This window comes from Heliangelus exortis, chromosome 5 (assembly GCF_036169615.1).
Source record: "Heliangelus exortis chromosome 5, bHelExo1.hap1, whole genome shotgun sequence".
NCBI lineage: Eukaryota > Metazoa > Chordata > Aves > Apodiformes > Trochilidae > Heliangelus > Heliangelus exortis.
Window position 1 is genome coordinate 8,471,515 of NC_092426.1, and position 24,562 is coordinate 8,496,076.

Sequence of the window (24,562 nt, forward strand, 5' to 3'; positions counted from 1 at the left end):
AGCAAAGGCAATTAGAATGTATTTTAATTATTTCTCTCCAAACTCTCTCACCAGCTATAGAAGTGATTCTGCCTTAAAACAGTCTCCACATTAACACAGTAAATTAACTATTTAAAATGGGGTTTATTAAAAGTTAATTAATAAAAGGGCATATTCATCCAGATTTCCCCGAGTTCAATGAATCATTTGCCCAGTTCTGGCTCTTACATTTCCAATGCGTTCCTAAACATGGAACCAAGATGACAATATCTGCTAGCCAAGGGGTGATGCTTGGCAGTGACAGCCCAATCCCTCAGCTAAACATGACAGCTTTCCTGCTTCTTTTTTTGTTTGAGATAAGAGGGTGCTTGAGTACTTTGTACCTGGGACTTTACTTGCTCAAGAAGCACGTCAATGCAGACTGCTCAGTAAGTAAAAATTGGGAGCTTGAAGGCAAAAATGTGATGATACACAGGAATAAATTAAACTTTAGCCTGCTGGAGGAAGTGTGATAGAGCTGGCCTAAATCACCATGCTCAGAGAAAGACATCTGTGCTCTGTGTCTGGGAGGGAACAAGTTCTGCTGTGCTGCACCCACAAGATAGTGTGCTGACTACTCTTTAATACATTACAGCTCTAGTAATCTTTTTTGTTGGCAGCCATTAAATCACAAGTAACTTCATCTACACGTTAGCACAGGGATAAGGCAGATCAGAGCCAAGATAACTAAGAACTTTGTCTCTCAAGTCTCCACATTGTGGAACATTTCACTGCTGTCAGGAGTATTTTAATATCTCAGGCTGCTGGACCATTGCTAAAGCACTTAAAATAAAAAATTAAAAACTAAAAAAGTGCACCTGCACAAAGACAAACTTACCTTTAAAGCTTCTTCTGGGACTTTGTGTTGAATTTGCTCCAGGACATACATGTTTGAATGTAGAAAACTTATTAAGGAAATGGAAAATTGTTTGGACAGAGAAATCCACCATTTAGTCACAAAAGAAAACAAGATCATAAAACAAGAAAAGCTTAAAATATGCAGGACACTAAAAGTTGGCCGTGCTGAGTCCCACCATGTCATGCATGTTTTGCTACAGTGCATGAAACCACATCTGCTGGCCAGACCAATGCCAACTAAAGGGTGGCAGAAGAGAAGCAGGGAAGGAGAAGCTTGGGGGAGAACTAGCAGCTCCATGAAGCACCAAGAGGAGCAACCAGAGCCCTGACTCAAATCATACCCTGCTCCTCTCCAGCCAGCTGGCAGCTCTGAGCAAGACCATTCTGGCATCCCAGCCAAGATGGGGCAGTCTTACACACTTGGGATGAGAGAAGGGGAGCAGAAGAGTACAGCTCCCTGCAGGCATGTGAAGGACTATGGTGTTCTCTTGTCCTTGTCCTCTTGTCCTTTCAGGAATTGTGGCTTCCTGGATCAAAAGTAAATCAGGTCATCAGCTGCCATGACCTCTTAGGAAGGGCATTCAACATGGATGAGCCTAGGCAATAATCCTCAGCAACACTGTGGGGAAAAAAAAATAAAAGGGAAGCATCTGGCAGTATAGTGAACAACCCAATCAGCACAGCACAAAGCAAAGGGGAGGAAAAAGGAAAGATGGAAAATGTTGGACTAAAAATAAACCAAATGATACTGGCATAGCAGGGAAACTCTGCACAGTCTGTAAGTGAAACTGTAAAAGGAAAAGAGACAAATACTCTTATGCAATGGCACACAGCTGACTGCAAGGCCTCAGGAGATGCTGCCATCCACATCAAGCTGAACAAAGTATGGAGAGAAAGCAATGCTAAAGAGGGTGGCTCTGAAGCACCAAATGAGAGGAAGAGATTGTAACTGCCATAGCAAATAAACTGAGGCAAAAGATAACTATAAAACCTACATTCCTTAAGAGTTTTTCTGTTGAGAGCAATAAATTCTACAATTCATAAATGCAATCATTCATTTCAAATGAATATCCATGTAAGGGCTGCAGGTCTAAACACTTCAACTGATCTGCTTAGTGCTCAGAAATACTTTCTATTCTATAAAAAGTTTAAACCTGTATCACAGCCACTGAAACCTACCCACGCTCCAGGCACTGCCTCATGCTTTTGCTAGACTGCAGTCCTCATCAAATCCTCTTTGAGCTTCCACACACACCTAGAGACCAGAAGACATATGACCAGCTATGTCAAAAACTATCCACAAATTTGCTAAGTTTGGAAAAGCTAGAACTGAGGTTAGCTGTGGGACTGTAACAGGTTTCATCAGATGTGCCCTGAAATGGCTCCTCTCATGACGTGACCCCAGGTGACAGCACGTTTTTTACTGTCACAGCACTCAGTAAGGGGCTACTCAGTAGTTCTTCCCCTCTGTATCCCTGAGTCCTCATCAACTGCACTCTGTTCAAATGCTGATCTGAAGGCAAATAATCCCCGCCCCCTTTTTTTTTTTTTTTGTTTGGTTTGGTTTTTGGTTTTTTGTTTAGCAAATACCTCTCTTTTTCAAAGAAGGAAATTCCATTATGAAGCAATGTTTTGTTATTTCTAAAATGGCAAGAGACAATGAGACCATAAGTATGGTCTTACAGAAGGCCTAGGAAACCCTCTTTTCCAGTAGGTCCAGGATTGCGTGCACACCAGTGTAAGCATCCCTATTGCAACACTGAGTGCTCCTGCACTGCCACTGCTTGGAGCTGAAGTATCCACATCCCTGGAAGACCAAGGAGGTTCAACCTCTCCTTGCTGCTTCAGCTTTCTGAGCTTCAGCATTGTTTGGAGTATTTCAAGGGCTACAGCATGACCAAGGACAAACTGACTATGACAACAAAAGACAGAAGGATGTGGCCTTGGGGTCAAGGATGCACGAGAGTTTTCCAGCCAAACATTTCCTTTCCCCTCAATGGTAAAACTTATTCTCTGCCTCTATTCCCTGCAAAAGAGAAAAAGAAACCTGGTGACTTGATACTTCCAAATTCAGCCTGAGCAGGTAAAGTTTGGCAGATAGAAGGAAAAGATAAAAAGTGAAAAAAAAAAAAAAGGGGGGGGGGGGGGGATTAGATTATGTGAAAAGGCAGCAATAGGAGCTTCTACTTACCACTGTTGAGTTACAGGCCCAGAAAGGCATTCCAACCTCTATGCTTATAGCCAGTCACATCAGGGAAGGGATAAAAAGGGAAGAGATCAAGGCAAAGGTGTTTCAGCAGACCTTAGCAGGATTTGTGACTCTTAATGGAGCAGTAACTGCAAGTGAGCCTCTCTAAATAGAGATGAAGTTTGGGATAGCTAGAGAAATTCACTCTTCCATGTTGTGGCAGAAGCAATTTGCACAGGCAAACTTCAATCGATACAGAGTCAAGGGGTCTGACCACAAGCCCCAAAGCTAAATGTTAAGGGCTGAAGACCTGTGAATTGTCTGAGAGCAAGCATTTGGGTGAAACAATTAACAAAACCACACAAGTTGGATTAAAAGCCAAAACAAAACAAAACAAAAAAGGGTATTGGTTCATTCAAAAGCATACAAAATATATTCCATCCCTGGTTGGTACCATCTACAGTTGCCACCCGAACAAAAAGAAAAACCACAACCCTTCCCTAGAAAGAGACTGAAGAGGCACCTCCACAGTCACTGCTGACAGTGCAGGGCCTGATTCAAAGTCCAGTGAATGTACCAGGCATCATGATTCACATGCTCTGAATCAGGTCCAGGGTGGAGAAACAAAAGCTTGCAAACCATCCAAAGGCTTCAGAAAGCAAAACAAACACCATTACTCATTAGCCACAACTATCATTGTTAATACTCTGTGCAGCAAACAGCACAGAACCCAACCAAAGACCTCATCCCACTCCATCTTCAGACATGAAGGATATCATAGCCGAAGCGAATAACATCATTCAGTTTTAGGGTGATGTATTTCTGGTCAGGAATCCTCACGTCATTGACAAACGTCTGCAGGAAAGAAGCACAGGAGTGGTTTTTGACTGAGGGTATCAAGGTAATATACCTCAGACAGACAAGCATCCTGGAGGGAACCCATGTCCATCTCCCAACCTTACTGCATGCATTCAGGGTGCACTAGCACAAAATCAGCCAGGAGAGGAGCTAAATTCCCTAGAAAAATCAGCACCCACAAGTAGCTCCCATGGGCAAGTTGAAGCACCCCAATTATGTTTCAAAGCAACGTGCTCTGAAAGGACCTCTGGGGAGATTTATCTTTCCACAAGTGCAAAGGAAATTTGCGTCCCCGACCTGAACGTGTAAAGGAGGTGCCTGAAGTTAGGAACTTCTCGCTCTTGGTTCTCATCTGCCCTTCATAACCAGCTAGAGCAGTAAATGGTGCAATAAAGCTACAGAGATCCACACTTTAATGAGCTGGGATTCAAGTTTCTACTAGATGTCAAGCAAGACTGGTGACATCCCCAAGGCCTGATAATTCAACAAACAAAGCCTATCAAAGAGAAGAAGGAAATGAAAATGCACAGAACACAAGCATTTGCAGTAGCATCACCATGATGTCTAAGGCAACATTGTAAAAAAACCAAAAAACACAAAAACCCCACATCAGTACAAAAGATGTGCCTGCTCATTTTTACTCCAGGCAGTTAATGAGGCCCAACAAAATTAAGTTACCCTTATAAAGGTGCAAGAGATGTACTTCATAACTGTGAACAAACATCAGAGATTGCTACTTTCTGAGGGTATCCCCTAAAGAACGATTCTTCCAGAACAGAGGAATCCAGGTCCCACGGACACCTTTCACAAATAATGCTGCATACTTTGTAATAACACAGGCCAAATAAAAATAAATCAGGAACCCAGCTGAGGAAGCCTGAGCATGCAGTTGGGGATTAGGCACTCAGCTGTGCCCAGAACAGACCCCAGGAGTTACCCTACATCACAAGGTGGGCTTCACCCAGCCTCACAGAGCAGGAAACCACTGCGGGGTCCCTGTAGCCTCAATACAAATGCAGCTACACTCTGATGAATCAGAATTATGCTAGAAAAGAATTTACACTGAGACACAATCTTTTTCATCTGGCTTCTCACCACAGCCAATCCAAACATGCATGATAAGACCAAGTATTAACCACAGGGGAAAAATAATGCTAAAGCAGGAAATTCAAACCTCAGCATGCAACAGCCCCCAGCTTCCTGGCAATTTACAGCAGAGCTGGAGAACAGGCCTGTAACTTCCAAATAAAATCAAAGAAGCTGGTTAAAAGGCACAGAATTTCTATTTGCATTATTTTTTTTTATTATTTTAAAATCCCACAACAGCCAAATCTGGAGCAGGAATAATTATTTGCTGAATTTTCTGCAAATCGCAAGTCTGAAAGAAAATCTGTTTTGATGTTGTTACCTATTTGTCCATGGTTACTTCAAGTAAAATAACCCAAGGAAACTGCTTATTTCAGACAGAAATGCTGCCTTCAAAACCAAAAGACCCTTAACAGACACAGCAGTATCAGCTAAGCAGTATAATAAAAAATATACCTTTCAGCAATTAATATGAACTAGATTATACAACTAAACCATATAATGTATTCTTGACAAGTCATAAAGCAAACACAAAATAAAAGCAAATTCTTAAAATGGAATTAAAATCAAGGCCATCCAAAGTGATGTCTTTAGTTTCAGGGAAGAAAAGACGTCTTCATGAAAATTTTCAATTAAGTACCTATGGTTCTTTTGTGCAAAATGCACTCACTGTGGCCACAACAACTTTCTCCAATGTATGTGCTTGACCAACTGCAGAAGGTAGGTACTGCTGTAACTCCTTTTATTTCACTACCCCTTTCACAAGTCTGTTGCTAGAATACTTTTAATTCATACGCTTTAGCATGTGAAGATAGAAGAGAATCAGTGATACAAGCCTTCCCTCTCTTCCAAGCTCCTATTTTGCCACTATGAGTTAAATATCATAGGTTTTGAACCAGGGACTCATCTAGAGCCCAGACCAGTTCCTGGAAGTAGTCCCATTTCAGCAGAGCTCTGTGCCTTCAGCACAGGCTGAGAAGGATTAACACTCATTCTTGCTGTTTTCAGATGCCAGAAGAGGCAGAACATTCTGCTGTAGCCACTGTTTTTGTACAAATTTCTGGGTTCAATTTGTGGATTTGTGGTTGTGATGGTGGAAGGCTTCTGCTTCTAAGCAAAAAACAATGACTGCAGCAAAACCCCCATTGAGAGGACAATTGTGTAGATCTGCTCCAGCAAAGGAGGAGGTCCATTAGGATGAAGAAACAGCCAAAAAAGAGGCATGCTTTGACACTAGGACAGTTTTCACCCCAATGGTGCATTTAAACAAACCACAGAATTCAGGTGGGCAGAAAAAGCCCTCACCTGACTGACTAATGGCACTACGTGAATCAGGACCAGAGCAAGGATTAAGATTTAGGCAGGCTCAGCTCCCTGTTGTGGGCTCACATTATCTCTCAGTCTTCACACAAAAAAGTAATTTTTATTCTAAAAAAAGAGGTGGTTTTAAATAGTTTCTCCCCAAAGAAATTAAATGTCTCATCATCCCATAAATCACTCCATGCACTGACAACTGAACTGCCAAAAGGTCACCCTGCTCATGCTGAAACAGCTGCTCCAGAATCTTCACTAGTTTAATGTTAACATCTCAAAAATGCGACTGAATTTATCTCCTCTTTTGCAAAAGGTTTTAAGATTGGAAACCCAGAGGCATTCTGCAAGGGCACCAGAAGAAAAAAGATACACAATATTCACCAAAGCTCTCTTCTTAGGATGAGATGCTACCTGACCTCCATCTCAGGCCTCGCAAATAATTGTGTGTGTTTAGCTTAACTCATGCCAGCAGTTGCAGTAACCCAAAAGGTTCTAACAGCAGAATTAAGTAAGCACACAAGAGCTTGCAGACTCAGCAAGCCACATGTCTGCCTCCATCAGCCAGGAGGTTTGCTACTTACTCCGTTTAAGCTCCCGAGATCCTTCACCCAGTGCTCATCTTTCTCCTTGTCATAGTTGATTACAGCGTGCTGCTTATCCACACTGCGGGACTGGCAACAAAAGCACAATGAATGTCAGACTGGTCAGGCATAAGAGACACTGTTAATCAGAGCAACATTTAGACATCAAGATAGGTTGGTAAGGGGCAAGGGGAGAGAGAGGAAAAGCAGGAAGGATTAAATATTATTTACTACTACAAATAACCAAAGGATAAACAGTAAATGATTCCATGGTTGTTTCAACAGTTCACTGAAGACAATACACTATTTGCATGGAAAGGAAACAAAAATTAAAAAAAAAAAAGCATCACAGAAGGCTGTGATGGCATTATTTCAGTAAATTGTATCAATACACATTGAAAACAAAACCAGTCAAACCGAAAGCCTGAGGGGCAGGATCTCAGCCATTGGGAACTAAAAGATCTCCCTTTTCCACCAGCTGAAGCCAGTGGCCCCATCATGAGGGAAATTCCTATTTGGGATTATTTCTTCCTATTTTTCAAAAAGAAAAAATAGTTTTCTTAAGTTACAAACCAGACTTCTTCACATCAATATATATTGTTCCCATGATTATGCCCCAGATTTGATTAACATTCTAGGATGTTTTCCAAGTTGGAGGGAGTTTCATAAACTTGGGATGAGAAAGAAAATAGCTCTAGGAAAATTCACATTTAAAGCTAGCCTTGAGAACACTAAACTGGACTGTGATTTGGTGCCACTGGCCTTGCCACAATGCAGAAGCACCAAATGCACCTTGGCCTCAAAACAGTACGGCACTTCAGCAGCAAGAGTGTCAGACTTCTGAGGAAGAAGCATTAGAACAAAATCTCTGAATCAATTTGAAATATGGTGTAAGTGTTACAGCTATAAAGACACCAGACTGTCTGTATTTAGACACAGTGCCTCTCATAACTTGAATTCTTGCTGCAGTTGACCTCAACCGGTCACTCCATCAGCACACACACACAACAGAGACCTGGGTGTGCTCCCAGAGCAAGGAGATGAGCCAGGCTCTAAGTCAGCTAATCCTCCTTTTCCTGGGCATCAAGTAACAAGTTCTTAGTGAAAAGTTCTTCCCTTTTCCCAAGTATAAACACACTGGTTTCCACAGCACTGCTCTCAGCAAGTCATTATCAACATCTACTTCCTTGTAAGCATGCAGAGACAAGGACTGTTTCAGGGGAATTCCTTGGTGAAAAGGCAGAGACTTCTGGAGAAACTGCTGCCATTTGCCAGAACTTCTGTCCCTGCCAATGTCAAGCACATTGGTAACATCTCAAGAGCTGATAAATGGCAGCTTCTCCCCTTGCAGAGCATATGTCAGCCCAGGGACCTGTCCTCCAGAATAACCCTGAAGTGCAACATGAAGCAAGCATACACTTGGCCAGAAGGCTGCCCTTCTACTTTGTGATGTTCCTCACACTATTCATGAGGGGCAGGAGACTCCAAGCCTCCAGCTGCCTCACTAATACATTTATCAGTATGCTGCTGAATTACCAAGTGTCAGCTCACCAGTCCCAGCTAAAAAACAAGACAGCATTTAGTGCTTCACTGCCCAACTGGTGCTGCCTGGACAACAGTCACTCCCCAGCTGACAACTGGTGGGACAAACAAAGATAAGGTGATCAGGAGAATCTCATTTCTAACTCCTGCTATGCTGAGACCTAAATGCAGGAAGCATCACACAGCAGTGCCCTCCCAGGAGGGCCACACACAACCTCTCACCCCTATGTAATCCCTACATTTTGTGTCTGACCCTCCCCTCATACATATAGCAGGGGAAATAGCAGGTAAATAGCTAAGGGGAAATAGCTTAATATAGCTATTAAGAAACAGCAAGTCTTAAACATTTGAAACATCAAGCTACTGCTTCTTTCCATTGTTGTTCACATTAGATGCAACCCCTCAGCCCAATGTGCAACCACCTAAGCAGCTGTGGCAAGTATGTGCAGAGCAGGGTAAGGGATGCTGCCCAGGACTTGCATCTCCTCAGATGGCTCTGAATAGGACCATCTGCAGCCTCACACATCACAGCAACTGACAATACAAAAGATGGGATTGTACCTGACCTGCCACACAGTCCCTCACACCCTTCAAGAGGATGTGAAAGGTTTTCCTTCCACTGCCCTGCCTACCCAGGGTCCAGACCCACAACCAATGGCAGTGTGGGCACAGCTCCCAGGCTGTGGGAGCTTTGGGTTCCCCAGGGCTCATCACACCTCACCTACAGGCAGAGAGGGGAGACATCCTCCACTCACAGCATGGGTAGAAGAACCCCCCCTTCCCCATCCATGGGTATTTATAAAACTGTTGGACAGAAAGACAACTGCTCATAGGGGTCCTGTCTGGCCTGCACAGATGCAGATGAAACATCTTCCCTGGCTCCTCTGCCACCTAAAATCACGGACATCACTGTTCCCAAGTGTTTGCTTTAGCTTTTTACAGCATGTCACAGACACTCATTTAAAGATTCATGGAATTTAAAGGCAGAGCAACCTCTCTAGCTCACTTCCAAGGGAAGAAAGGCTTCTACTCCAAAAAGCTAATCCAGACACAAACCAAAAAGGTAGATTTAATCTAGTACCAAGTCATAGGTCATTTAAAAACAGTTTATTTCTGGGAACCAGCTGTCTCCCAAAATGTCAATTTGCCCTGGATCTGACCCTGATATAAGTCAGCAGAGCCTTTAGGCTGCTGTGTTTTACAACAGCTGACTACAGCCACCCAGGAGTCCCAAACCAGAAATGGATCATCCAAGGGGAGCAGAGATGTATTGAAGCAGCATCATATTCCCCTACATAAAAGAAGGAAGAAGTTATCACCAGAACCAGTTTATGCCAAACTTCATATCTCTGAAGGAAGTTTCAGATGTGTTTAAGATGAGGTAAAAATGATACACAAAATTTCACCTATAGTCCTGACACTACTTCTCAGCATCTTTCTAAAGGACCCATTAGGAAGATGGCAAATTATTACACTGATTGCACTTCTGTGAAATTTTTTACTTTGGTGGAGAAGAGAGGGAGAGTTTTGTTTATATTAAACCAACAAATATCACAAGAACTGATAGCTGGAGTTCCTAAGGGCATGTCTCCAAGGAAACTCAAAATAGTTAAAATCACACCTTATTTATTTTGATACAGACTTGCCAAAGGTCACTCTTACTTGTGAACTGAAGTGTGGTTTATTTCAACATAAGTCACATTTAATATGAACTGCTCTTGTGTGCAGTGACAGCAGCAACCCAGTGCCTGGTGGTGCTTTTGTTCTCAGAGAGGAGCAGACTGCCTCAATCCCACTTCCAAAGGCAAGATTGACCACTTTCCAGACTGGTAACAGCTCAGATCCTGAGAACTGTCCTGCACAAGTCACTCCAGCCCAGCAGGCCCAATGGTTTCTAATTCATGACCCACTGAATCACAGAAAGTGATTTTAGAAGTCTGAGTCAACACATATTACAGAGAAGCCCATGGGTGCAGAGCTACCAGTAGTCTGCAACTGGACTGTGAAGATTTTTGGCACCTATCAATTGAAAAGCTGGAATTAAGTTGACTGAATCACAAGCATAAAAGGACTCCCTAGTTTAAACTCTCACCTGCACCAAATACTGAGCCTTGCTTATGATCAATAACAACCTCCACAGCAAAAGGCAAGCCTGATCTATCCTCCTCATCTGTAAGAAGGGGATACAGGGGTCCAAGTGAAAAAAAAACATTTATTTACAAATGAAAAAAAAAAATGAAGTGACTCAGTTGACAAAAAGCAGAAAATAACCACCCTTGATGGTGATGTTTCACCAGAAAAGCACTTGCAATGGGATAAGCAGCACTCCTCAGCTATGGCAAGGATCACTGAGCTTCTGCTTGAACCCAAATAGCAAAAACAGGGTTGGAGCACCTCAGATGTAATTGAGAAGGCAAAAGGAAGGCAGGGAAGGGAAGCCTCCTCCTAAGCACTAGTGGTCTGCAGGCAAGAAACAAGACTACATTCCCAGCCTCTCGGAGTGAAGAACACAGCACTCTCACCATGACCCAACACTGGACTTGCTATCAGATGAAAACAACTCTTGGGTAAACACAATGCATGCTCCTCTGATGAACAACATTTACACATCTCTGAAGGGAAAACATGGGCACTGATTTGTTACTACACTAACCTCATCCAGGCCTTGCATTTCCAGACATTCAAATAATTTCCTAAGATAAAGCTCTCCTGCTTCTCCATCCAGCTACCTATACTGCAACATGCTTCAAATAGCTAGTAGACAAAATGTAATAGCGGTGCATATCTGAAGACTCTTCTTCCTTTCAAGATCATATTAAGCAGATAGTCCAAATCACAGAGGAGAATGCCACTTCTGGGTCTGCCAGTCTCATACTGGTACCAACAGCTTGCATCAGCAGCCCCCAATCGAGACGTGCAATTAGGCAGCTCACTTGTGATTCTCAAAGCCGCATCCATCAAATCGGCAGAAGCCCCTGCTAAGCATGGGAGCAGCAAAAAGCAGCTTCAGAAATGCACAGGGGCCTTCACAGGGGTATATATCACACTGGCTGCATGTGCTGAAGATACCCTATAGCTTTGTGGTTGGGGAATGGTCTGATACAGGGCACTCAGGATGAAACCAGAAGCTGCCAAGCAAAATCCACAAGGAAACAAGACCTGCTTAGGAAGGCGGGAGGAGAAATATAGCCAGACAGCCTGCATTTCCCCAAAGGGCCAGGGAGCAGACACAGCTCAGCTGTCTGTGTAGATACAGATGCTGCTTTTTCCCCGAGAGAATTACCATGGGCAAAAACCTACTGCTCAGGGCTGAGATTTGGACCTCAGCCCTGCCAGTGCCGCAAGGCATCATCGTATTGGACATAAAATAAACAAACGAGACCAGTTTCCCTATTCCTCACTGCAGTCTGTTGTGCACGTCTGGCACCAGATAACTGCAGCATTCTGGTGGCAGTAGGCAATAAACATTTGCTCAAATATTTTCCACAGCGAACAGGTTACATTTCTGCCAGGACTGTGCTCTGCACAAGTATCCCAGTAAGGAAATGCAAACTTCTCCCAGTGTCCCACTTTGGAAGGGAGACAGAGGAAAAAAAAACAAACAAACAATAACCAAACCAAAACACCTAATGTAAAAATCCTTTGCATTCTAACCTGAAGGATGAATTTTGATTCTCAAAAGCCTTGAATAGCATTTCATGACTGACATGAACACTGGGTCTCCCTCTTCACCAAAATGCATTTCACAGTGCTGCGTTTACCAGCCACTTCAGTGCTTTTCCAGAATATTAGTGAATGCTCTGTCCTGCCCCAGGCTGGCTGCAAGCGAGACACCCCCACAGGAGACATTCTGGTCGCTCCCAGGGGCATGTGCTGCTGGTTTCTAAAGGATTCTGTCTAAGCAGACAAATGTCTTTTCAGCAGGTGTAGCCACCTCATCTCGAAGCTGGACTCACATTACAGCTCCCAGGCTGCAGGGCCCCCTGCTTTCACCCTTGCTGCAGTCCAGGATATGGGCTATGGGGATCTGCAGTAAGACCAGGGCCTGTGTGTTCATGCAAAAAACAAGGCAGTGAATAAAAGAGAGAAATCCCTCAGGAAAATGAAACTGTAATCCCCACAGCTTGGCGAAGGGATTTGGAGGTTGGCATAGTTCCCATGCCAACTTAACCCCTTATTTTTCTTGCTGGCTTCTCTTTCCCAAAGTGGAGCATCAGTTCGAGTGACCCAGGGTCAGATCCTGACCACAGGCAGGGAACACACTGTCCACAGATGCATGGACTTTCCCTTTGTTTTACATGACCACCCAGGAGGCATAGAAAAAACACAGAAGCCTGAATTTTTACTGGGCAGCCAAGCTGCAAAGTAGTGTCTGGATCTTATCTCAGACATGGAAGGGGTCTCCTTTTTCCCTGCCTTCTCTAGTGAGGGACAAACTCTCCCTTCACAGGCCAGGTTGCCAGCCACACACAGCCCTCTCATCCGTAATAACAAACTACCTGCAGTGCCACCACCACTTCTCCCTCTACCCTGCCTCCAGCAACGAACTGCCCTCCCAGATCTGCCAGTCCTGCCATGCCTCCAGTCTCCTCAACCCATATTTCCTCAGACATCATAATCTTTCTGTCAGCTGCACATTAATGGAAAACAATGGGAGAGCCAAGAGCTGAAAAAAACAACTCTAGGCCTGGAAACATGGGATGTGCATCCTTCTTCCCACAGCTACTGTTCAGGCACCTGAAAATGCTACCTGTCAAAAAGCAGAGCCTTCCCAAGGCTAGATCCTCTCCCTTCTGCCTGTAATACACCTGCTTCCCTTGTGACACCTAATGAATGACTGTTTCAGGATCACTGCAATTCCCAGTGCTCAGGGACTAAGTTGCCGATTTACACCCTCTGGATAACTGCAGCAAAAGAGCAGGAGTGTGGCACCACCCTCTCCCAACAACAGCTTCCCACTCCAGCCCCACACTTCCATAGGGAAAGCGATGAGGACACAAAGGCAGAAGAGATTCCTCATGGCTTCTACTGGGAGCTCCCAACGCAGGAAGTTCCAGAGCGATGGAGGGAGAGGACTTCTGCACTTCAGTCAATTCATCTAGAAACACCAGGAAAAAGATAATCTAACAAGTTCACACCATCTGCTTCCTCCCAGCATAATGCTGTAGACAAACTACACCACACCTATTCACACTTGTTTATGTATACACTTACTACACTACATAGGGAAAGACATCATATTATCAAGTATGGCCTGGGGAAGGTAGGATACGTCAGGTCAATGAAACCTTAATTTGACCAGATGTCACAGACATACAGAGTTCATCATCACACTGTATTATTTGTGGACTGAGCCATGCACCCTGTGTACCAAATATGGAACAGATCCTGTGGGGAAAAAACATCCAGTAACCACACAATAAGAGATTGCATCTTCTTGCCTACCTACACAGGGGCAGAAGCAAGATTACACAGGCAGTCTTCACACTGGTCTGTTGTGACTGCTCTGCAGTTATACACACTTGACTTAGCATCCTCTGGTGCCTGGAATGCTTGTAAACCCCCAGATTTATACCAAAGCAAGCTAACAAGAGGGAAATGCCTATTTGAGCAGCATCAAGTAACCATTTATCTGATTCACGAGTGGAATGAACTTGTATGTTCAGCTCACAAGACCCTAGCACTTGAACTGACTAATTGATACATAAGCAGTATGTGATGTCCCATATGGACCAATGACAGATGCTTGGCTAGTAGCTTTATAAAAGCAAATCCTGAGCCCATCCCAGGCCTCAGGGAGATGCTGCTCAGCATTCACATCCTGTAATGTCTGCTTCCCCCGGCACTGAATAGCTTCTGCCCTATATCCACCAGCCTCCAAATTTCCAAGTCTTGCTGCTCCCTCCCTGTACTCTGCACGCATGACAGACTCCTTGTTGTGCCTTCTTGCTCAGCCAAATCTTAATCTCCTGGTGAGGTTTTGTAGAGTAGAAATCCAGTGACTAAATGCAAAGCCCTGGCCTCTGGCTTCCTGAAACACAGGTCAAGAGGTTTAGCAACTACTCTGGAAGTTAGACTCTTGGCTTGTCCTCACTCTTTCCTCAACAGCTGCTTTGACCAATGCCTGAGTCAGGATACGATGCTAGATGCATCTTGATCTAATCTTAATCTACATCTGAACTCCAGCCCTGTGCATCCCTGCACTTGATTCCTCTTTACCCAAACTGCAGTACTTCTGCTCTCAAATTCATCCCTCACCAACCACACTCCCACGTGAAACATGACTTATAGCAAGAGTACCAAGAAATTCCCTGCTGACCACATGCAAACTACCACTTTTTTTTTTTTTTTCAAAGGTTTGGAATTTGGCCAAACACATTCAGACTGTTGATGGGAGGAAGAGGTGAAAAAATAATAATTAAAAAATCACCTCTGATATAGGCATTCACCCCATCTCTACAACGTCAGAACATCAAGAAACAGGTTAAACATACTTTTAAATAGTTTATATGAAGAAAACAGCATTTTTCTCAGAGCTGCTTACAGCAAAAACTTAAGGAAGGGAGGTGATCATGTCCAGAGCACATTGCATAAACCAGACACCTGGGAAATAAACTCTTATCCCAAACAGTTACAAAGTTTAACAGAGTTATAAAACAGCCTCTCCTGAAAGGAAGTGTGAACCTGTATTAAAAGGCACACAGGAAAAGGTATGAAACAGAAAGCATAATGCCATCTGCACCTACTCCTGCTGTAACTCACATTTAGATGTAACCTCATCTGGCATAGGAGAACAGTATCTCTAACCCATTACTCTAAAGAGAGTGAAATACTCAAGGGTGCACTGGTCAAACATTTTGCTTTCCCAGATTTTCCAATAAACATCTCTCAAACAACAACAGGGATATCATAACACTGCTTCCTCTTCTGTCAAATATTTACATTTAGGAAAAATGCAGAGACTTTGTTTAGGGGCAGAGGGGAAAGTTTAAAATGGTTAAGTGAACATTTTGAGTTTGTGAAATGCTTGTCCCCTGAGTAAAACCATATCACATTAAGCAAATCATGAAAGCTGATAAAAATGGCAAGTATACTTCCAAATAAGAATGTTGGAGGGGGGCAGAGAAATTACTTTGGTCAAGACAGTTCAAAACCTCATTAAAAAAGGTAAACGTTTTCAGATAATTACTTCCTACCACCACCAAGCTTCAGAGAATTAAGAAAAAAAATCCACTAATGGAAATCAGTGAGGGTCTAGATTTCCACAATCCTGCTGTTTATTGACTGTAGCCTGAAGGAAGCCAGTGAGACTGTTGAAGAAATCAAGAAAAAAGGCAGAACTCAGCCCCTCACTGCAAAACAACACCGTGCATGTCAAGCTACACTTTTGCTCACGCACTAACATTCAAATCCAATGTAAATCTCATATTTACTTGTAATAGAAGCTTTACAGTGCTGCAAAAACATTTAAAATATTTCTAATCCTCTTAGGTATAGAAGATTTCAAGGTAAATTATGTTTCCCTTCTATCAAACCTACTTAACTTAAAGCTTAAAGACTTTGGTTTTCTTCACCTCTTTGTTAAATGGAAAGCAAATCTAGTACCTGCATGAAATAAGTAAACACAGGCAAAACTAAAGCTTGATTGTTTGGTAACAAAGCTGTGATTCTTTGCTGTTTAGGGATCTGATACATCAGAGACAGCATGTTCCAAGAAAATATCAGAAGACAAGACACTCCTAAAACAATAAAATAAGAAAGGCAAAACTGCAAGGTCTCCAGGACAAGGATTATCTCTGGGTCGTATGTTTGTGCACTGCCTAATACACATGGTCTCAAATGGGAACCACAAACTGTAACATAATGAAATCACTAAGCAGTAACAGTCTTAAGGACAAAAAAACACCAACTGGGTCATGCAGTCACTGCCAGCCTGCTCCCAATGTTCACTCTAAGGTATACAAGCAAACACAAGCAAAGTAACTGTGCAGTGAATACATAGTTTCAGGGTCAGATACAACAGGTATGAACAATGTCAAAAGAGCTCTGACTATTTGCTCTAATAACTGCTTTGCTTCTCAAGCTTTCCCACAGACAAATGACTGTGCCAGTCTGCACAACGATTTTGTGACATAGACAGTCACAGTAGGAAAAAAGTCTATTTTTAAATCCCATTCTCCATCTGCTTACACACAACTATGCTTAAGTATCAACTCTCTGTTCACAGCCTCTCTTCTGGACCAAATATTGCTATGATCATCTCATCTGGAGCCTGAAGTAGCCCTGGGAAACATCTTTGTTTTCCTAACCAGTTGCTTATAATGTCCTGTGCTGTTCAAAATAAGACCTTACATGTGATCCCAGAAAAAGTTTTATTACTGGAGTTGGTAAACTAATATATTTATAAAGGGTCACATGTAACTCACCCCATGAACATAAGCAGCTGGCTTTTACAGACAATCCAGACCCTTCATTCTGGTGAAATAATGAAAACCTCCTTTAATACCCCCACCACCTATGAGCCCCCAGATACAACCACTTCACTCTGACAGATACTGCTGGTTCCTCCAGAAACCTCAACTCATTTAGCTTGTACAGAAGAGCATGGCAAAGTAGAGCATCACAATGCTGCCAATCCACACGCAACACTGAGAAGCCAGCTCAGACTTGCAAAGAAACACGAAATACGCCATGTGGTATGGAGTGGCTCACAATCCACTCTGTCCACTGAACCCCATAAATAACCAGAAAAACAAGCAATGCATTTGATTGATATTTGCTAGTTTTATTTTAGGGTGCACAACTTGAGATACGTGATTCTCAGAGTGCTAAACCATGAAAGTAAAACAATCCTTCAAATACCTGCAAAGGTTGTTAGCATGGGCACCCCAGATCTCAGGCTTTTTTTGGAAACCAAGGACACTGAGTGTGTTTTCACCAAATTATGAGATAACACATTTTTCAAGCCTCACCTGTACATGCCTTGCCAGTCAGGCATGTACAAACATGAAATAGAAGATAGTGTGATTCATGGGAAAACCTAAACAAATGATCTGCTGTTGACCAGGAGTAAGCCTGAGACTCCACCACTGCTGAACAGCCATGCCATTCACTGCCAGCTAGCTGAGCAGCACAAACACTGCAAGCCCTCCTTTTGTGGACAATAACATTTTATTGCAGCTCCACAACACCTGGCCTTCCAAGTATACCTCATCCAAGAACTCTCACCCTCTTAAACAAAACTCCCACTAATATACAATATAAAACCCCCACAGTGACTACAAACAGCCTGCTTGGTAGAACATCAGCAAAGCATTTAGGATATAACTACAGGGGAGGGTGTCCTTGTTGTGAAGCTTTCTAATCTTAACACCACAGGCACATTTGCCACCTTTGTTAAGGGGCAGAAGGGGAATAGGGGAATAGATAGGTGCAATAAAACTTTCCCTCTTTTTTTTTTTTTTTTCCCCCTCTCCATTTAAGTATTCATGCCATGGGCCTAGCAGAAACACGAATTTAATTCTGAGCTTCTACAAATGCCTGAGCTAAACCGCTCCTGTCAAAAGCTCTTTGCAAGATTCCAGTTTCATTTGCTTGGAGTGACATCCACTACATTATGATGTCAAACATGAGACCACAGCCGACACTTCAGACACATTGGATTAGGTCCAGCAAAGTAACACACTGGTATGGGAAGCACTAATAGAAGCTGCAAGTTTGCCCAGTAACACAATTACTTTGGGAAGAGGTCATCACCTTACTCACCCCACCAAAACAGATAGAGTCCCTCTGCTAAACATCATTATTTCCTATCATTATAAAAAAAACCTAAGTGAGACATACAAGCACTGACAATTTAATTACACTTCATGGGAAAATTAGGCTAACCAAAAAATCCTGGCCCCATTCAAATCACACAAACTAGTAAAAAGCGCATGTTTTAAAAGATACAAAAAAATAGGAGCATAATCACAGATCAAGACAGAAAGGTCTTTGCTTACTGCTTCTAGTACCATCAAGATAGTTAATCTATTTGATTAATCTCCCATCACAACAGCTACTATCCATCTGATGACATGGCAATTTGCAAGAAAACTCAGTTGGCACTTTCACAAACACCCAAAGTCTTCACAGGAACTGCAGACTCAACATAAAAAAAGGAAGTTCCTTTTCAAAGGTGTCATTTGAAGAAAGCATGCAACATCTCCACAGATCCCCAGCATTACATTCCCATCTACCACACCTTCAAAATAAATTTTTTTAAAAAAGGCAAGTTACCTGGAGCATCAGTTCACAGTCATCTCTACCAACAAATATCATCTCCCGAGGGAGCCGATGGCGAATGCCAGTGCTGCTCACCAAGAACCACGATGTCACGCTCATTTTGGCACTTGGCATTTAATCCTTATACATCCTAAACACAAAAAACCAGGACACACAGTGAGCTTCTGATGATGTGTGGAAGTACACCAGTGCATAGCTGCAGTTCCCAAATTTCATTGTGCCATGGGACCCAGAGCTGCCTCTTGCACCTCGTGTTCACATCTTAAATGTCTTTGTGGCAACAAGCATTTGAGAAGTGTGTGCCAGGGCCTGCTGCCCATGTGTAGGAAGTCTGCAGCCCTGGAAATATTCCCACAATAAAGAAAGACTAAGGATCTGAAAAAGGATTGTTTAAAAAATGAAGCATGCTGCTGAATCCAATCAATGAAATGATGAAATGGGGGGGAGGGAGGAAGGAAGAAGACATCTTTTCCGGAACATTTCCACATCTCTGGCACTGTGTGTGAATCACAAATCACAGCCTGAGCTTCCCCCATCAGCAGAGATGTGGACCAGCACATCAGTAAGGTGACATAACCCGGCTCCTCCAGCCTTTCACAGTGCAGTCCCAGGAGCGGTTACACGGGTGCTGGGAGGAGAACAGCCTTCCTATTGCTCATCCCACTTCCACGCTGATACTGCGTTGGGAGCCCACAAATCCCTTCCTCCCTCCCTCCTTGCCTCCCTCCATGGTAGTCGAAAAACCACTCCACGCCGCTACCCTAGGACAGGACACACAAGCTGCCGCTCCCACCGCCGGGTTTTGATGTACATCATCCCCCTCTCCCCTGCCACCGGCAGCCGAGCAGCCGCAACCTGCGAGGGCAGCCCCGGCGAGCAGCATTTATCGGGAGCTCTCCCAGCCACACCTGTTTGTTGTGGCTGCTACAGCCCGGCTACAGCCGCTCCTGCGGCCTCCCCTTCCCTACATCGCGTTTTCCTCTCCCTGGCTGAAGCAAAATAAACGCGGCACACACCAGGCTCTTGCCTCCCCCTCAGTCACCTCCCGGGCTCGAAGGTGCTCTCCTAAATGCGCGAAGGGAAGGAAATTTCAATTTTACCTGGGCTGCGCTGCGATCCCCGGCCTGACCGCCGGCCTCCCCGTGCCCCGGCGGCCCCGGGGAAGCGCAGGTGACACCCGCGGGAAGGATGAGCGACCGCCCCGGCGGAGGGCAGGCCCGGGAGGGGGACGGGACGAGACCGCACGCCCCGCCGCCCTCTCTCTATCGCTGGGGACACGCAAAAAACCCACAAAAAAACAAAAAACAAACGGGAGCCGCAGATGAGGGCTTCCGCGCCCCTGTCACGACATGCGACCGGCTGCGCCCGCCTCCCGGCCCTGCCGGGAAGACGCCACCTCCCCGACAAAGCACCCGGGAGGGGAGAGGGGACCCGTCGGCCGAGCCCCCAGGCCGCTTCGCACCGCCCCGAGCCGGGCTGCACGGCGGCCGCCGGAGGCAGCCCCCTCCCCGGGGCCGCGCTGGCTGCTGAGGCGAGGGCGAGCAGCCCCGGCCAGAGCCGCCGAGGGGCCGCGTCGGGCCAGGTGCGGCGCGGGATCCCCCCCCCCCACGGGGCGGGCTCGGCCCTTTGTCTTCCGGGCCCCGGCTCTCGCTCCCTCCCGGCCCTCTGCCCGGACGGTGCAGCGGAGCCGCCCTCCCCCCGCAGCCCTACCTGCTGCGGCCCTCGGCGCGATGGCAGGCCGGGCGCCGCGCCCCGCCAGCCGGCTCTGCCTGCCCCCCCCCTCCCCCCTCCCGCCCCGCGGGCCGCTCCCGGCGCCCGCCCCGCTCCGCCCCCGCGTACGGCAGGTTCCCGACGTCAGGAGGCGGCTCCAGCCGACAGGCCCGGCCGCGGTCCGGCCACCTTCCCCGCCTACCCTTCTGCAGTCCGACCCGGCCCATTTGCCCGGCTCCAAGCCCGGCCCCCACCTCAGACTTTGAGCGGTTCTGGCCCTCCCGGAACCCGGTACCTGACCGGCAGGTGTGAGAGAAGCTGATGGGGTTTTCTGGGTGAGAGCTCCCCAGCGCAGTGCCCTGCTTCAGCGTCCCTCATTTCAGGCTCTCTGAGGGCTTTCCTGAACATAAACGGAGCCACGCTGCATCTCTCTGCTGCGGATGCGGCTGTCCCCGACCTTGGCAAGCCCAAGAGGCAAGGGCTGAGGTTGTGGGACCGGAGATGCTCCCTCCGCCAGCTGCGGGAGCCAGCCCCAGCCCCAGCATCAGCATCAGCGGTTTCTCCCTCCCAAACCCTAACACCAGCCTCGTTGCCCACCTGAGTCTCAGCGCCAGGCTCTTATCCCACCCCAGTGAGTCCCAACACTGGCCTCTTCTCCCTCAACTTCCTCCCGGATTCAGGCAGTAGGTTGGCACCCATCGACACACGAACCCCTCAGGTACCCTTGAACCTAAAGGCAGCTGAGTGGACTGAATTAACCCCCAGGATGTCAGCACAGAACCAGATCCTGAGATCCTGAAATATGTGCTATGAAGGGACACGTCTTTTCACGGGTTCTTTTCTTTTGCAAGTAAGCATAAAATTCCTGAAGAGCAGAAAGTGTGGAGAGCAATAACCATTTTTTTTCCCCATCAAGAGCAAAACTGAGTGTCATGATACTGGATCCAACTACTTGCTGTTGCAAAAACTTTTTCAAGAGACCCCCCAGCTCCTGCAGAATTCAGTGGAGCTGCAAATAGCCACACTTATGCACTGTCTTCTTGGCTCCATCTGGTGTGGGCTGCTAAAGAAAGGCTATAGGAAGACAGCAAGTTCATACTGATATTTCTTCAGGCTCCTGTTGTAGCTGGAAGAGATATCTTTGTATTTATATACTGTACACTTGTTTGTGAGTATCATTTCTCAGTCACCTGCAGGAGCTTCCTTAATATCTTTGGTGCTGTCTTTTAGAATTTTGGCTCAGGATGTAGTGTTACTAAATTCTGATGACATGGAAACCATAGGTCCAGAGCACCAGTTGCAGAAGGCAGTCCCACAGCAGCATCACTGCCTACATTCCCATATCTTGGGAACAGTGGAAGGGAGGGTCATCTACTGCAAAGCTGGAGAAGCAGGAAGGAGGAAGGAAAAGAGCATTTCTTCTTTTCCTTCCTCTTTCTGAAGTGCATTAGGACTTGGTTATTATTTAATTTATGGTATTATTGCCTTCTTTAATCAGCATTTTACTTCTTCCCTCACAAATACATCAATCCTCGTTTTTCCAAGGTGTGATTATCTTCAAAGGCTTCCAGCCTGGCTGAGGCTGCAGCATCTGTGTTTTATTGGAGTGTTTCTGCTATCTTCTCAGAGTAGAGTACCACACCCTTGCAGCATGCCATGTCCCTTGGACATCAGGCAGGACAGGATGAGCAGCTACCACCTCTGGGACATTTTTTAAGGTTTTTGCATTGACCATCATCCTAAAGTAATAGAAATCATCTGTAAATAAAAGTGAACTTCCACCATATTGGCCAGTTTGTCCTGCCTTTGAGTAATGTTTCATTATTTAACGGACATATAACTTAAGTTTTTGTAAATATTATTGATTTCTTTGTGAACCATATCTATTACTGTAGATGCTGCTCTGTATGCTGATCTGTAGAGCATCTCTATAAGCTGTAAGGAAGTAGGATAATTTACTTCTTTATACAAGCCTGCCATCTAGGCAAATTGTTGTTATAAGATACTAAAAAAAGGTTAGTGTTTGCTTTAGCCTCTCTTTAAGCCCAGTTTTACCATTCATTTATACATGTGTATTTATCTGAGCAGTCAGTACTTCACTATTTATAGAGAAGAAAAATAGTTCTTGTTCTCACCACGTGTCTTCTGACCTGATTGAAAATGCAGTTTAGGCAAATACACCGGGCTTGGCTGAAGGCTTCATTACAGCCTCCTTATTTTATTCAGGTAATCTAAAGGGACTAAAAAAACCTAATAAGTGGAGTCCTTCTTTTCTCCACTCTCCTCACCTCTCCTAAAATAGTGTATGGGTACTGGGGACTGCAGAAGAGCCTGGTGCTACACTGTCATAATCTCGAGCAGAGGGTGCCTCTGTGGGAAAGAGAAACTGTTGCAATGCAGTGATTTGATTTTTAGTTTTTTTCCTCATGGAACAAGCCCCGTGGGCTGCTCCAGTATATACTGCAGGCTGACCAAGCACACTACTGCATTTGAAAATATGATACTTGAGAAGTGTCTTAAAACCATTTCTTCCTGCTGGGAGGAGAGAAGGCCTGGGAAAGACCTCAAGAAGTTGGGTGCAGCAGGAGTACAATGCTGTTCATCCTGGGTTTGCAACAGAACGGGCTTAATCGTGCAGATTTCTCCACATTCATCCACAGCACTATCACTGCCAGCTACAAGGGACATACCCACAGCTGTATTAACCAGCACAACCCGTGTGGCAGGAGGTTGGTTGCACTGTACAGTGTGCAGTTACAGAGTGCAGATATGATGTATCCCAAAGCATTCATATTCCTAGTAAACAAGGAGTCTGAAGGTGAGATATCCAGACAGAACAATAACAGCAGGTCACAGACCTATAGGAAAGCCAGATTTTTGTATCCAGAGCTGCTCAGTCAGGTTATTTATTGAAATGTCTTTTGCCTGACGCTCTGAGCCCACAGCTATCACTGCTTGAAGCAGAACCACTTTAGATCACTGCTTCAAAACAAAGATACCCCTTTCCCAGAAGAGCTGAACTAAATCAAACTCTTTCTGCCAGGCTCTGATGTAAGGGAGACTTTTGACAGACTTACCAAAAATGAACCATCTTGCTGCATCTTGCTGTAGAGGAGGTTTCTCTTTCAGGTTGGTCATGGTCTGATCCAGATATCCTATTTGTCTGCAGCTCTGAAAGACTGTGCTTGAGCTAAGGGAAGGAAAAAATTTTGGTTATTGCTTAGATTTTCACATGATGAGTAGCTTTTAAATAAAGCTGTGCAGGACTACTAGGTGAACTCAGCCTGATTAACCTGTCACAGCCTGGCTGAAATCTGCTGTGTGCAGCTGCATGTGCAAATATTCACAGGCACGTGGGCATCTTGTGAATTCCTGGCTGCTTTGCATCAAAGAGACTGTAGAAGTAGGCAGGCACCCTTTCCCAGGATGATTTCATTTGCTCTTTGCTAACTTACTTAGAGATAGAACAGGAGAGGTTCACAAGTAGGTCATGCAGAGTTTCCTAAACCCCTTCTGCACTTGAGTGGATTCTGCTCCCCAGTGAGGACTTTCTTTCCCAGAAAGTCAGAATTACAGTGAGGCCAAGGAGCTGTGTACACTGCTGGCGTGTGCCTGCAGCATTCTCACCTCAGATCAGGATTTCCACCTTGATTTTTAGTGCAAGCAGGAAAGTTCTGTGGACTTTTGCAAGAGGACACTGCAGGTCTGAACCTGCATCCTTTATACAGCTAATGGTTCTACTGCATGCTGACAGAAAGTGCAGGATTGAGCCCTTTCCTCTAAAGCCTTAGATGAAAGCTTTTCATCACAGTTCTGAGTATCAGCTTGAGCTGGATCATCATAAAATGGGAATAATGCCCCTTCTGAATATGCACTTTGTAAGTGCCATTTTGAAAATTTTCCCCTTGATTTGTTTGTTTCTATCTTGTTGGTTAATTAATTTTTAAACATCTAGGTATTTGTCAGGAGTATGAATGTTTATCTTAAATGTATTTAGACTGGTCTACCAACATTGCTGAAGTGAGTTTGAACCAGCAAAAAGAAACCTGCCCCTCCTCTCTGCCTAAGCATCAATCTTTCACTCTGCTCAATATCTGGGTTGTGCTGGTTGCCAGCATTCCCC

General features: G+C 44.9%; 1 protein-coding gene across 5 annotated transcripts in view; it reads right to left on the bottom strand.

The window, feature by feature from the left end:
- CEP170B (centrosomal protein 170B) overlaps positions 1 to 20,516 on the bottom strand; it is a 57,877-nt gene extending 37,361 nt beyond the window's left edge. For 2 of the 5 annotated variants that reach the window (XM_071745403.1, XM_071745400.1), the window contains exons 1-5: positions 20,440 to 20,509; positions 18,724 to 18,859; positions 6,904 to 6,993; positions 3,841 to 3,919; positions 857 to 915 (exon numbers count right to left, since the gene is read on the bottom strand). In XM_071745403.1, coding sequence (XP_071601504.1) covers positions 857 to 915; positions 3,841 to 3,919; positions 6,904 to 6,993; positions 18,724 to 18,843 — 348 coding nt within the window. In that variant the 5' untranslated portion in view covers positions 18,844 to 18,859; positions 20,440 to 20,509. Of the gene's footprint in view, positions 1 to 856; positions 963 to 3,840; positions 3,920 to 6,903; positions 6,994 to 18,723; positions 18,860 to 20,439 lie in introns of those variants that run through there. The other 3 variants (XM_071745399.1, XM_071745401.1, XM_071745402.1) reach the window with 3 other exon arrangements.
- Positions 20,517 to 24,562: the final 4,046 nt, after the last annotated feature.